The sequence below is a fragment of the Leucopleurus acutus genome (assembly GCF_964270905.1).
Source record: "Leucopleurus acutus genome assembly, chromosome: 6".
NCBI classification, from domain to species: domain Eukaryota; kingdom Metazoa; phylum Chordata; class Mammalia; order Artiodactyla; family Delphinidae; genus Leucopleurus; species Leucopleurus acutus.
The window spans coordinates 7,340,077-7,352,592 of NC_139149.1; the positions used below are offsets into that span (position 1 = coordinate 7,340,077).

The 12,516-nt window shown below is 45.0% G+C and overlaps 1 protein-coding gene across 3 annotated transcripts in view; it reads left to right on the plus strand.

The window, feature by feature from the left end:
• Positions 1-5,878: 5,878 nt before the first annotated feature.
• SAP130 (Sin3A associated protein 130) overlaps positions 5,879-12,516 on the plus strand; it is a 75,182-nt gene continuing 68,544 nt past the window's right edge. For all 3 annotated transcript variants that reach the window (XM_082841625.1, XM_082841626.1, XM_082841627.1), the window contains exons 1-2: positions 5,879-5,967; positions 7,593-7,710. In XM_082841625.1, the coding sequence (XP_082697751.1) occupies positions 7,599-7,710 (112 nt within the window). In that variant the 5' untranslated portion in view covers positions 5,879-5,967; positions 7,593-7,598. The remainder of the gene's footprint in view (positions 5,968-7,592; positions 7,711-12,516) is intronic.

Sequence of the window (12,516 nt, forward strand, 5' to 3'; positions counted from 1 at the left end):
AGCCCCCCATTCCCTGAAGGCTCACAGCTGCTCCTCTTCGTCATTCACGGGGCTCCCTCTAGAGGTCAGAGTGTGCTACTGACATGATGGCCAAGTAGGGCCCCGCAGCACAAGGTGGATGATCTCTCCCACAAAGGGGGTGGAGGGAAGGAGATTTAGTATGGTCCTTGCCCACCCCTGGAAGGTATCATTCTTTTATTTGTGGGAGTGTGGAATTCCCCCCAGTGTTGGTCAGGTGGGTGAACCAAAATGGGAGTGCTGTGTGCTTGTGGAAGACAAAGGGAGTGAAGATCCCAATTATTGTGAATTGGCAGACTCCATGCTGTGGGGAATGGACGTGCTCCATATGGCCACTGATGGTGGGCAATGGAAATGTGGACCTCTTGGGTCTGGAGGGCCTTGTATGGGGCTACAAATTCAGGTCATGGGCTGGAAGTCTAAATAAGAAATGAAGCAGTGAGGGAGGTCACAAAAGCAAGTCAAACACCCTCAGGAGGCAGGAACAGGTCCACAGGGCCTGGGACTGAAGGTTTCCCATTCTGTGCTGCTGATGTTATTAGCTGGATTTCTAACGGCCACAAGCTCCTTGGGTGGCCTTGGGTGGCCAAGACACCTTCCCACTGGTCCTCAGCAGTCCAGAAGTTGTAACCCTGTGGGTCAGCTTCCTGGGCCGAGGGTCAGGGTAGGGCCACTGTCCTTGGGCTGCACTGCAAAAGCAGAGGTGTAAACACAGAGGCAGCCTTTGGGAAGATGTCAAGTCAAAGTTAAAACCAAAGAAGTCCTCAGTTAAAAGAAACTGGTCATTAGGAGAGTCTTGGTCATAACCAAAACAGTGGAAGTGGAAAGAAACAGATAAGAAAGGACTCAGATGAAATGTAACAGAGGCAGGACCTAGTCTATAAAAATATACCTGTAGAGATTTTCTTAACCCGTTATCTGTCACAGACCCCCTTTGACAGTCTTGTGAAGCCTATGGACCCTTCTTAGAAAAATGTTCTTAAATGCATAAATACCTAGGGATCCTGGGGAAAGAAATTATATACTAACAAGGTTATTATCAAAATATATTTAAAAAACAAATTTGTGGGCTTCCCTGGTGGCACAGTGGTTGAGAGTACGCCTGCCGATGCACGGGATGCGGGTTCGCGCCCCAATCCGGGAAGATCCCACATGCCGCGGAGCGGCTGGGCCCGTAAGCCATGGCCGCTGAGCCTGCGCGTCCGGAGCCTGTGCTCCGCAACGGGAGAGGCCACAACAGTGAGAGGCCCGCGTACCGCAAAAAAAAAAAAAAAAAAAAATTGTGCATCATAATACATGTGCTCCTTTATTAATATATTAAATAACAAACTAATATACTTTCAATATGGGAATGGTTGCAATTTACGTTTTGAGATAGAGTTTGTGTAATGTGATATGAAAATATACGTGATTTTAATTGGTGACAAAGTTACAAGTACTGCTAATATTACCAAAATGTTATTTCTATTTACAGTGGAAGGAAATGGTAATTTTCAGGTAGACATTAGTGAAGATAAACATGTACCTTCTTCCTATCCAAGTTCACACCCCTGTAAATTCTGTCCACAGACTCCACTCCAGAACACTGCTCTAGAGTCATTTTCATAAGGAACCCATTTCTTCTCCTTAGCGCCCTTCCCAGGAAAAGTGGAGCTAAGGTCTCTCCAGGTTTGCCTAGTAGAAGGTTTTAGTTCAATTGGCTTATATCAGAACTGGGAGGCAAAATCCTTCATTTCTTCCAGCTCAATGTTTTTCAAACATTTTGACCTACAACCCATAATAAGAAATGCATCTTGCATTGAGACCCAGTGCACATACACACAACTGAAACTAAAATTTCACAAAACAGTACTCTACTATAGGTAGTATACGTACAGTACATAGTTTGCTAGGGCTGTCATAACAAAATATCACAGACTGTAGGGCTTAAGCAGTGGAAATTTATTTTCTCACGGTTCTGGAGAATGGAAGTCCAAGATCAAAATGTCGGCAGGTTAGCTTACCCTTTCCCCTCCCCATATCCGCAAGTCTATTCTCTAGTAGGTCTGCATCTTTATTCCCATCTTGCCCCTAGGTTCTTCATGACCATCTTGTTGTTGTTGTTTTTTAGATTCCATATATATGTGTTAGCATATGGTATCTGTTTTTCTCTTTCTGACTTACTTCACTCTGTATGACAGACTCTAGGTCCATCCACCTCACTACAAATGACTCAATTTCGTTTCCTTTTATGGCTGAGTAATATTCCATTGTATATATGTGCCACACCTTCTTTATCCATTCATCTGTTGATGGACATTTAGGTTGTTTCCATGTCCTGGCTATTGTAAATAGAGCTGCAATGAACATTGTGGTACATGACTCTTTTTGAATTATGGTTTTCTCAGGGTATATGCCCAGTAGTGGGATTGCTGGGTCGTATGACAATCACTATCTTTTTAAACTTGCTGTAACAAGTTTAAAAAACTTGGCTCGTTAAATATCCTGAATGTGTCGAAATCATGTTTCTCTATTGTTTCAAATTTAGTTAAAAACTAAACATAACATAATACAGTCAAGGAATTGACATCTCCTCACCTTTGCCATATTCTATTGATTAGAAGAATGTCACAGATCCTGCCACATTCAAAGGAAAGAGATTACACAAGGTCATGAACCCCAAGAGGGGGACCATGAGGGGTCATCCTAGAGTCTGTCCACCATACACACTCTGGAGGAGACAGAGTCTGAGTTTGGCCTAGGTAATAAACCAGAAGAAGGTAATAAAAACAATGAATGTGAGTGAGCTCAAAAGCTTCACGTCCTTTACGTGTGTAGCTTTTAACAACTACACAATAAGATTGAGATAAGTAACGGTACTTTCATTTTACAGATGAGTTACCTGGAGGGGACTATATTTCCCTGCCTGGGGAGTTGGGCCAAGGGGAGTATCTGGACTTAGAGGAACCAAAGAGTCAGTATCATTAGACGACCCAGGCTCAGGCAGAGAACCATCTGGGTTCAGCAGCAGAGACCAAACAGAGCTTCACCAACACTTGCAGACCATCCACTGACATTTGACTGACCACCACAGGACACTTGCATTGAGAACTTACTCTCTTTGTTGGCAGAGGGCAGTAGTTATTTGTTCTCTTGGTAACCACACAGGAGATGTTATGCCTGATGGTGTCTTTGTTCAATCCACCCAAACTCTCTTCTGTACACACTATCTCCAAGAACCCAAGATACTAATAAGCCCCCGCAACTGGCAGGGGGGCTTGAAGACCTGAGAAGTGTGGAAGGTTCAGCCTGGTTGGGGTACAAGAAGGCTGTCTTCAGCATGCCAAGCTCAGGGGATGGGAATCCTAAATCCTAGCAAAACAACCATAGGTGAAACATCTATTTTCCTTCAAGTATCCACTACGTGAGGGACTAGAGACATAAGTGAATAAAGCAGAGACTGTCTCTAGTAACTAAGGAAAATTCGGATTTCATTCATGTACTACGGATGTGTTTGTGATTATACCCAGCAAACATTTATTGAATCCTTCCTGTTGATGGGAGATATAAAGATGAATAATTTCTCTCTCCGCCTAATCCAGGAAGAATACATCGTAGATAGATTAGTACTATAATAGAGGGACCGAAGAAGTGTCCACGGAAGTATTCTGTAGGGCGGGGGGGAAGGAGAGGAATTTCACGGAAGGCTTCTTGGAGAAGATAAATCATTTCCTTTGCAGTTAGGCATTGTAGAAATGGCAGCACTCTGCTACATAGCTGCTGAGGAGTGAGGCCTATATAAGGCAAGGCTTGAGCAAAACCCTGGAAGCCAAGCTGTGTGGAGAATTGGTGGAAACTATGGTTGAGAGAGTACTCAACCATACTTGAGAGGTAGGAGGGACTGAATTACTAAGGCCTTTGAACTGGGTTTACGGGTTTGGAATAGATTTTGAAGTCATTGGAACATCATGGATGGAAAGAACAGATTCAGAGGAATGCTTTAGAAAAAGAACTCTGCGGAGGACAGGTTGAGGGTAGGAAGAGATTTGAGTGAGGCAGTGTTAGTATAATCCAGACAGGAATTAATGACAGGTTGAGCCGAGGCTACGGAAGCAACTGGAAAGGAGGTGCAGAGGTCCATAGGGTGACCCTGGGAGATGGAAGAGTGGAAACCAACAAGAATTAAACCAAAGGCAGAGAAGATGGTGATGCCATTAACCAAACCCAGAAACAAGGGGGAGGAGTACACAGGTGAGGCAAATCAATGAAGGTGTACGATATGTTAAGTCTCAGGGGCTTGTGAGACATATTTGTGGGACTGTAGGTATACAGTTCAAGAGAGAGTTATCTTGAGTTATCTTTATCACCACGCAGACAAAATATTGAGTCATTTTCGAGAACAGTATTTGAAACTGTGAGAGTGCACTAAACTAGTTAGAAAGATAGTAGAGCATTGAGAGAGGGCTGGAGAGTGCTGTATATGTGAGAAAGAAGAAGTAGAAAGCAACTTAATAGGGACAGAAGTAGAATCAGGAGAGAGTGTGGTTCTGGTGACCAAGGGAAGAATTTTTTTTTCTGAGCATAGCCGATTTACGATGTTGTGTTAGTTTCAGGTGTACAGCAAAGTGCTTCAGTTATAGATATACATATATCTATTGTTTTTCAGATTCTTTTCCCATAGGGAAGCACATTTTAAGGAAGAATTACTGTTGGTAAACTAGACAAGATGAGAACTAAGCCAGGACCATTGGGTGAGGTGAGTAGGTCACTGGCAACTTTGGGGAGCAGTCTGAGAAGAGTGGCAGAAGCAGAATGGACTGCCTAAGGAGAGAGGAGGCTAAGGTATATCACATCAGTTACTTTTAGGAGAAATTTGAGAAGGGAAGAGTGTGAGAAAGGAAAGTGCCTTGAGGAAGGAGAGCGGGTATTTGAGACATTCTTGTAGCCACGAGCTACTCTTTTCCTCGCAAGAACACAGCTGTGCACGACAGGAAGAAGGGATGCGAGCCCCATTTATTTCTTAACACAAAACTCCAGATCTAAATTACCATCTGGGAAGGGAGGAGGGGGACATTAACTCTATTGTCAGATTCAGATTCTGCTCCGGCAGCTTTGGCTAAGTCTGCTGCAGCTGTATAAACTCCATCCCTCCACCCCAAACAAAACAACAAAACACCACCGCCTCCCTCCGCTTCTTCGTAATCTGGAAAAACCGAGCAGGTGCACCGTGCCGGGAGTCCTGCGCCAAAGGCCCCTCTCCGAGCCGGCTTTAACCCGAAGGTGTCGGCTCCCGAGCGGGTCCGGCCTGGTGTGCAGCTCCCGACGCAACGCGCCGGGCGCAAACCCGACAGAGTCGCTTCAGTTCCGCCCACCCGATCTTCCCACGATGCTCAGGCTTTGCGGGCCGTGGCCTCTGTGGGGACATCAAGAACAGTCTGGAAAGCCCTCGGCCCTGCCTGCAGCCCCTCCGGCCCGCTGCAGTCAGCCTCCATTACCTTTTCCCGCGCCGCACCGCCCTCGGGAAAATGAAACCTTGTGGCGTCAGCTGAGGCAAAAGGGTATGAGCTTTTTACTAGGCAAAGAGAAAATGCAGAACCGACTTTACACAGCAAAGGGGTGTGTTGCCCCAGCCCGGTCGCCCGGACGCCCCGCCCAGGCCCGCCCTCTCGGCATCTGGGACTACATTTCCCAGAGGCCTCAGCGGCCCCCGAGGGGCAGGCCCGTCCGCTCTCCGCTCACACTGAGCGGTGACTGGCTTCTCCGGAGGAGGGCGGGGCCTACCCCAGCCAATGGGTCAGAGGCTCGTTACGGCGGCGGAAGCAGCGGCGCTGGGCTGAGGGGTGGGGGGCAGAGTGCTAGCGCCTCGGCGGCAGCGGCGGGTCCGGCAGCCCGAGGACGCCGGCTCCACAGGCGGAGAGCGCACGAGAGCGAGCTCGAGGCGGCGCGGCGGCCACTCGGCGCAGCACTCAGGTAATGGCGGGACGGGCGCCTGGGAGCGGAGGGGAGGAGAGGGGAGGAGACGAGGGGGCGGGGCGGCCGAGCCGGGCTGCAGCGTCCTTCCCGCTGCGCGTCCCCGGGGAAGGGCAGCGGTCCCTCGTCTCCTGCGGCGCAAACCTGAGCTCTTTCGCGAGCTGAGCACGGCTTTTGGGCCGGCGGCAGAGGCCGGGTGTCCTGTGGCAAGGAAGGGAGAGGCGTCGGGAGGGCTGGGCTGATTCGGGCGTGGGGGCGTGGCGGGCGTGGGCCTTGGCGGGGAAGCTGAGAGGCCGGGGGAGCGCGGGCGGGCGGGCGGCCCAGGGAGTTTGGCTCCTGGAGCAGTTTAAAGTGACTCTCCACATCCGGGCCCTGCGCCCGCCGCTTTCAGACCCTGACCGAGGCGGGGCCTCCGAGCTCCCCGCCCCTTTCGCCTGCGGCGCTTGTCTGCCTCTGCCATTGGCTCAGCCTCGAGAGGTTTGGGCTGCCCCGGCGAGGCTCGCGCCTGATTGGCTGGCAGTCGGCGGGAGGGTGGGGCGGGATCTCAGCGCGCAGGCAGCGTTGGATTGGTGCGGGCCCCGGACTGACGCGCCCGGCGTGGGGCCAATGGGCGGGCGGGGGAGGTAGGGGCAGGTTCGGGGGAAGAGGACTGGAGCGCAGCGGCAGCCGGGCAGCGGGGGTGAGCGGGGCCGGCGGGGCTGGACAGCGGCGGGCCCGAGGCGCGCTGCGGCACGAGTCGTCCCCGCGACCTCGGAGCCCAGCGCTGCCACCGAGATGGGTCCTCCGCTGCACCCCCAGCCCGGCGATGTGGAATCGGGAGGGGCGGGCGGCGGGCGGCGGCAGGTAAAGGACACACTGGTCCCGGGGCTCCTCAGAACGCCTGCCCCCCTCCCCAGGGATGGAGTCTCAGAGACCCGGAGTGTCTGGAGACCTGTGTTCTCCGATCTCAGCGGGGGACTTCAGGGTGGGGGCAGGATTGCGGGCGTATCGGGGATATCGGCTCCTGAAGGAGGAGTGGGGGTCGATTTTAGGGAAAGTGGTGAAGGTCTCGGTTCCCTTTGGCTCAGTGGGGCTCTGTGAAAGGGGCGGGGGAGAAATCCGTCAATGGAGGCCTGTGCAGGAAAGCGTTTGAGAATTCCTTTCGGATCAGGTCTTGATGGAAGGTTTCTGATCCCTTCTTAGGACAGGGCATCTGCCTCCGATTCCTCCTGTGACACACTGATGACAGTTCTGTTCACCTTGGTGTGAGGCTTAAGTCTTTCAAAGGCACATGCCATTTGCCTTGAAACTTTACACAGAAGTATATATATTGTGTTAAGATCTGTCACGTGGATGTTATACACAATGCAGTGCCGACTTTTGTGGCAATCCACAGGTATTGGGGGGCGGTGTCATAATATCCCCCAGCACCACATAAACGATTTTACCATTAATTGAACCTATGTACATCAAAAGCTTAAACAGTTTTCACCATTTCTGCACTGTATATTGAACACAAGTATCATTTTAGGTAGATGATGCTACATTTGCTTTTCTAAGGGGAGATGTAGGTACTAAAAATGCTTTACTTTCTCATTGATTCTAATATCAGAATCCAGTAATAACCATATGCCTATGCACTGCAGGTGGAAATGAGTTCTCAACAGTTTCCTCGGTTAGGAACCCCCTCCACCGGGCTAAGCCAGGCTCCTTCACAGATAGCCAACAGTGGTTCTGCAGGATTGATAAACCCAGCTGCAACAGGTGAGATGTGTGATATTTTTCTATATTGCTTCCTGCTTTAAAAATATTGCCAGTTTTCTAATTTAAAAATTAGCAAATTCTTCGTGGGATTTTAGTAAATACTAGGTTATCAAATTTGAAAAATGGACATATTACAGTTCTAATTTAAATAGGGCTTTCTTTCTTCCTGTTTTAACCACTTGATTCACATGTACAGAGTGTACATGAAACTTACAGTGAAGCACGCCTACAAGAACATTTTTTTTAATGTATTAATGTGTTCTTATTTAATTAAGGCCCAGAGGTGTAATAATAATGCCATGAGGAATGCAAAGGTGTGTAAGGCGTAGGTCTTGCCTTTCAGGAGCTTACTGTATAGGAAAAGAGATTTAAAAAAGATGTGTATACGCACATATATGCAACTTGGTTTTTAGTTGTATACTCTTTGAATGCTGAAGATCAGTGGCCTCAGCTGGTGATGATTTTGCCCCCCAGGGAATATTTGGCCATGTCTCGGTACACTTTTAGGTGTCACAAGTAGGGGGTGCTCTTGGATATTTAGAGGCCCGGGATGCTGCTAAATACACGATGTTAAGCAGGACAGCCCCCACCCCCACAGCAGAGTATCTAGTCCAGTCAGCAGTGCTGAAGTTGAGTTACTCCTTCAAATAATTCTGTATTCTGTGTATCAAGTGGAAAGGTGGCATTGCGAAGTGAAGTAAGGTACTCCTTTTTTTATTCCTCTTTCTTTACAGCCTGATTTCTATGTTCCTCATCATGGTAAATGGTACTTACCATCTACTTATTGCTCAAACCAGAAACTCAGGCATGGTGTTTAATTGTTCTGTCTTTGTCTCTCACCTGTGAGCTGTGGCCTCCTTCCTATTGCTTCGCCTCCTTCCTGCCAACTTAGTTTTTGTTGCAAATTTATTTTAGTTCTCTTTAGACTTAAAGTAACTTTAAGCTACTTTATTCCTCCTGCTTAATAGTAGCTGCTCATATTTTCTGAACAGATGATAAGTTCTCAGCCTTCTTGACCTTGGGACTTTGCACAGTCCAGTTTTGTTTAGTTTGTTTGCCACAATCTTTCTTCTTCCTTTGCACACTTATTTATCTGGCTAATTCTTTGTTCTTCCTTGAGGTTTCCTCTCAGATGTCACTTTCTCTGGGAAGTCTTTACTGACTCCATCATCCACAGCAACGCAAGGTCGGGCCTCCTCCTAGAATGAAGGCCAGGACCTATCTGTCCATGTTTCTTTGTATGTGCTATCCTTGCTACAGGGTAGAGGTTAACAAATTCTTATAGCGCCACTTCAAGTTCCTGACCCCTTAACAAAGATTTTTGACAGTGTTTTATCTTTTGTATGAATTCACAGCAGAATTTTCTTTTTTTTTTTTTGGCCAAGCTGCATGGCTTGCAGGATCTTAGTTCCCTGACCAGGGATTGAACCCAGGACACAGCAGTGAAAGCGCCAAGGCCTAACCACTGGAGTGCCAGGGAATCCCCACAACAGAATAATTTAAAGGAGCATAGCTAAAGATAATTTTTTTTAATAGAAATCCATTTTTAATTTATTTATTTTTGGCTGCATTGGATCTTTGTTGCTGCACGCGGGCTTTCTCTGGTTGTGTCGAGCGGGGGATACTCTTCATTGTGGTGCACGGGCTTCTCACTGCAGTGGCTTCTCTTGTTGCGGAGCATGGGCTCTAGGCGCATCAGCTTCAGTAGTTGTGGCTCGCAGGCTCAGTAGTTGTGGCTTGAGGGCTCTAGAGCACAGGCTCAGTCATTGTGGCACACAGGCTTAGTTGCTCCGCGGCATGTGGGATCTTCCCGGACCGGGGCACGAACCCGCGTCCCCTGCATCGGCAGGCAGACTCCCAACCACTGCGCCACCAGGGAAACCCCAAAAGAGAATATTTTTGAACATCTATTTGCAAGAATTATACTGCTCATTAAAAAGGGTATCAGTTAGCAATAATTGCCCTCAGACTTTGTTGAGAAGGAAATCATTGACTTAGACCCAAATTGTCTATAATTTTACTTCTGAAATGTGTATGTTGTTTCTTTCAGTTGCTCTTAAAAAGAAAATAAAAGTTTTCCTTAAGTAGTTAGATGTCTTTCTATATTTCCTGGTGCTCTTATTGGAAGAAGTAATTTGGGATCCTACACATGTCAGGATTTCAAGTACATGTTCACAGTACAGAAGTATAGATTACAACCATTCTCTTAACTACTGCTTCAAGGTTCTTTTCTGATAAAAATAAACAACTTCAAATACCTAGAAGGAAACGATACATAGTTGCAAAAAGAGCTTAGTGGAAAATGGTCAGTGCGTTATATCTTAAATGAAAGTGTCAAAAATCAAAGTCTTCCTGGACAGATAGGTTTGGAGGAAAGTTATGAAATTGTCCATTTCCTTTAAAATTTTAATTAGGGGAAAATCTGGGCAGTGGGGAAGGTTAAAAATCAGTTGATAATGGTAAGACAGAAGTAAAACTCTTTATTCACAAGCATCACGTGTACAGAAAATACTAAATGTTTTTTAAAAGCTGTTGGAACTAATAAGTGAAATTACTAAAGGTTGCAGGATAAAAGTTCAGTGTACAGAAATCAATTATATTTCTAAATACTAGTAATGAATAGTGAAATTTTAAAAATGTCATTTACAGTATCATAAAAAAAAAACCATAAAATACTTAGGAATAAGTTAACAAAATATGTGTATGACCCAGGCTTAGAAAATGATGTAAAACATTGCTGAGAGATGTTAAAGACCTAGATAAATGAAAAGATCTAATATGTTCATGGATTGGAAAACTCAGTATTTTCCTTTACCCAAAGGGATCTGTAAATTCAAATGAATCCTAATCAAATTCACATCAGGTACTTTTCTAAAAATTGAATCTAAAATTTATGTGAAAACCAAAGGACCTAGAATAGCCAAAGCAATTTAGACAAAAAAGAAGAAAGTTGGGGGACTCCACTGCCTTACTTCAAGACTTGGTATAAAGCTGCACTACTCAAGACAATGTGATATTAGCATAAATCACTGGATCATTGGTACAAACTAGAGGATCCAGAAATAGACCCACACATAATGGTCAATTGATTTTTTTTTTTCAATTGATTTTTGATAAAAGTACATAGATAATTCAATAGGGGAATGATAGTCTTTTTAACAAAATAGTGCCAGAACACCAGAATATCCATATGAAAAAAAATAAACCTTGACCTTTACTTCCACTGTGCACATAAATTAACTCGAAATGTATAATTATGGACCTAAGTATAAAACTTAAAATTTCTAAAAGAAAATATAGGAGAAACTATTTGTTACCTTAGAGTAAGTAAAAATTGCTTAGGGCACGAAAAACATTGATTATAAAGGAGGCAACTAATAACTGTACTTCATCAACATTAAAAATGACTGCTCTGCAAAAGACACTGTTAGTAAAATAAAAAGGCAAGCTACCAAATGAGAGAAGACATTTGTGATAAATGTGTCAGCAAAGGACTTACATCTGGAATATATAAAAAACTTGTAACTCAATAGCAAAAAAGGCAAACAGCTTGTGTTTTTTTGTTGTTAGTTTGTTTGTTTTTAAGGGATGAAATATGTGAATAGACACTTTACCAAAGATGCTATATAAAGGCCAGATAAACACAAAAGATATTCAACTGTATTAACTCCTCAGGGCAATGCAAATTAAAACCACAGTGAGAAACTACTATACACCCACTAGAATGACTAAAACAAAAAGACTGACAATACCGAGTTTTGACGTGTTTCTCGAGCAAGCAGAACCCATGCATTGGTGGGAATGCAAAGTAATCCAGCCACTTTGGTAAGCAGTTTGGCACAGTGTGTTAAAAAATTTAACATAAGCTTACCATACAACCCAGCAGTCTCATTCCTAGGTGTTTACCCAAGATAAATGAAAATGTGTGTCACACATACAGTGACTTCTCCTTCAGTGTTCATAGAAGCATTATTCATAATAGCCAAACCCTGGAAAGAACCCAGATTTTATCAACTGGTGACTGGATAAGCAAAGTTTGGTTTAATCCATACAGTGGAATACTACTCAGTTGTAAAAAGAAGCAAACTAGCATTATAAACAGTAACGTGGATGAACGTCAGAAGCATTTTACTGAGAGAAAGAAGCCAGACCCAAAGGACCACATACTGTGTGGTTCTATTTCTATGAAATTCCAGAAAAGATAAAGCAGTGGTGATAGAACCATCAATAGATCAGTGGTTTCTAAGGAGTAGGGGTGGGAGGGAGGGAATTGTCTGCAAAGGGGCATGAATGAACTTGGTAGAGTAAGGGAAATGTTCTATGTCATGATTGTGTTGTGATAACAGTACTGAATACATTTGTGAAAATTTAGTTTTATACAAAAAATTAGATTTTATATGTAAATTGTACCTCAGTTAATAAACCTGATTAATTAAAAAATGGACAAGATATGAACATATACTTCACAAAGGAAGATGTATATGAATGGCCTATGGTCACATAAAAAGAAGTTCAACATTACCAGTCAGCATGGAAATGTTAATTAAAACCACAATGAGATACCCAGTACACACCCACTAGAATGTCTGTGTGTCAAGAATCTGTGAGGATGAGGAACAACTGGACCGCTAATACACTGCCGGTGGGAACATGAGATAATACAACCACTTTGGAAAGTACTTCGGCAGTTTCATATGAAGTTTACCATTTGACCCAGCCATTCTGCTCCTAACTTGTTGGTGAGAATGTAAAAAAAAAAAAATCATTGAACTCTCTTTAGAATAGCCATTTTATTGTATGCAAGTT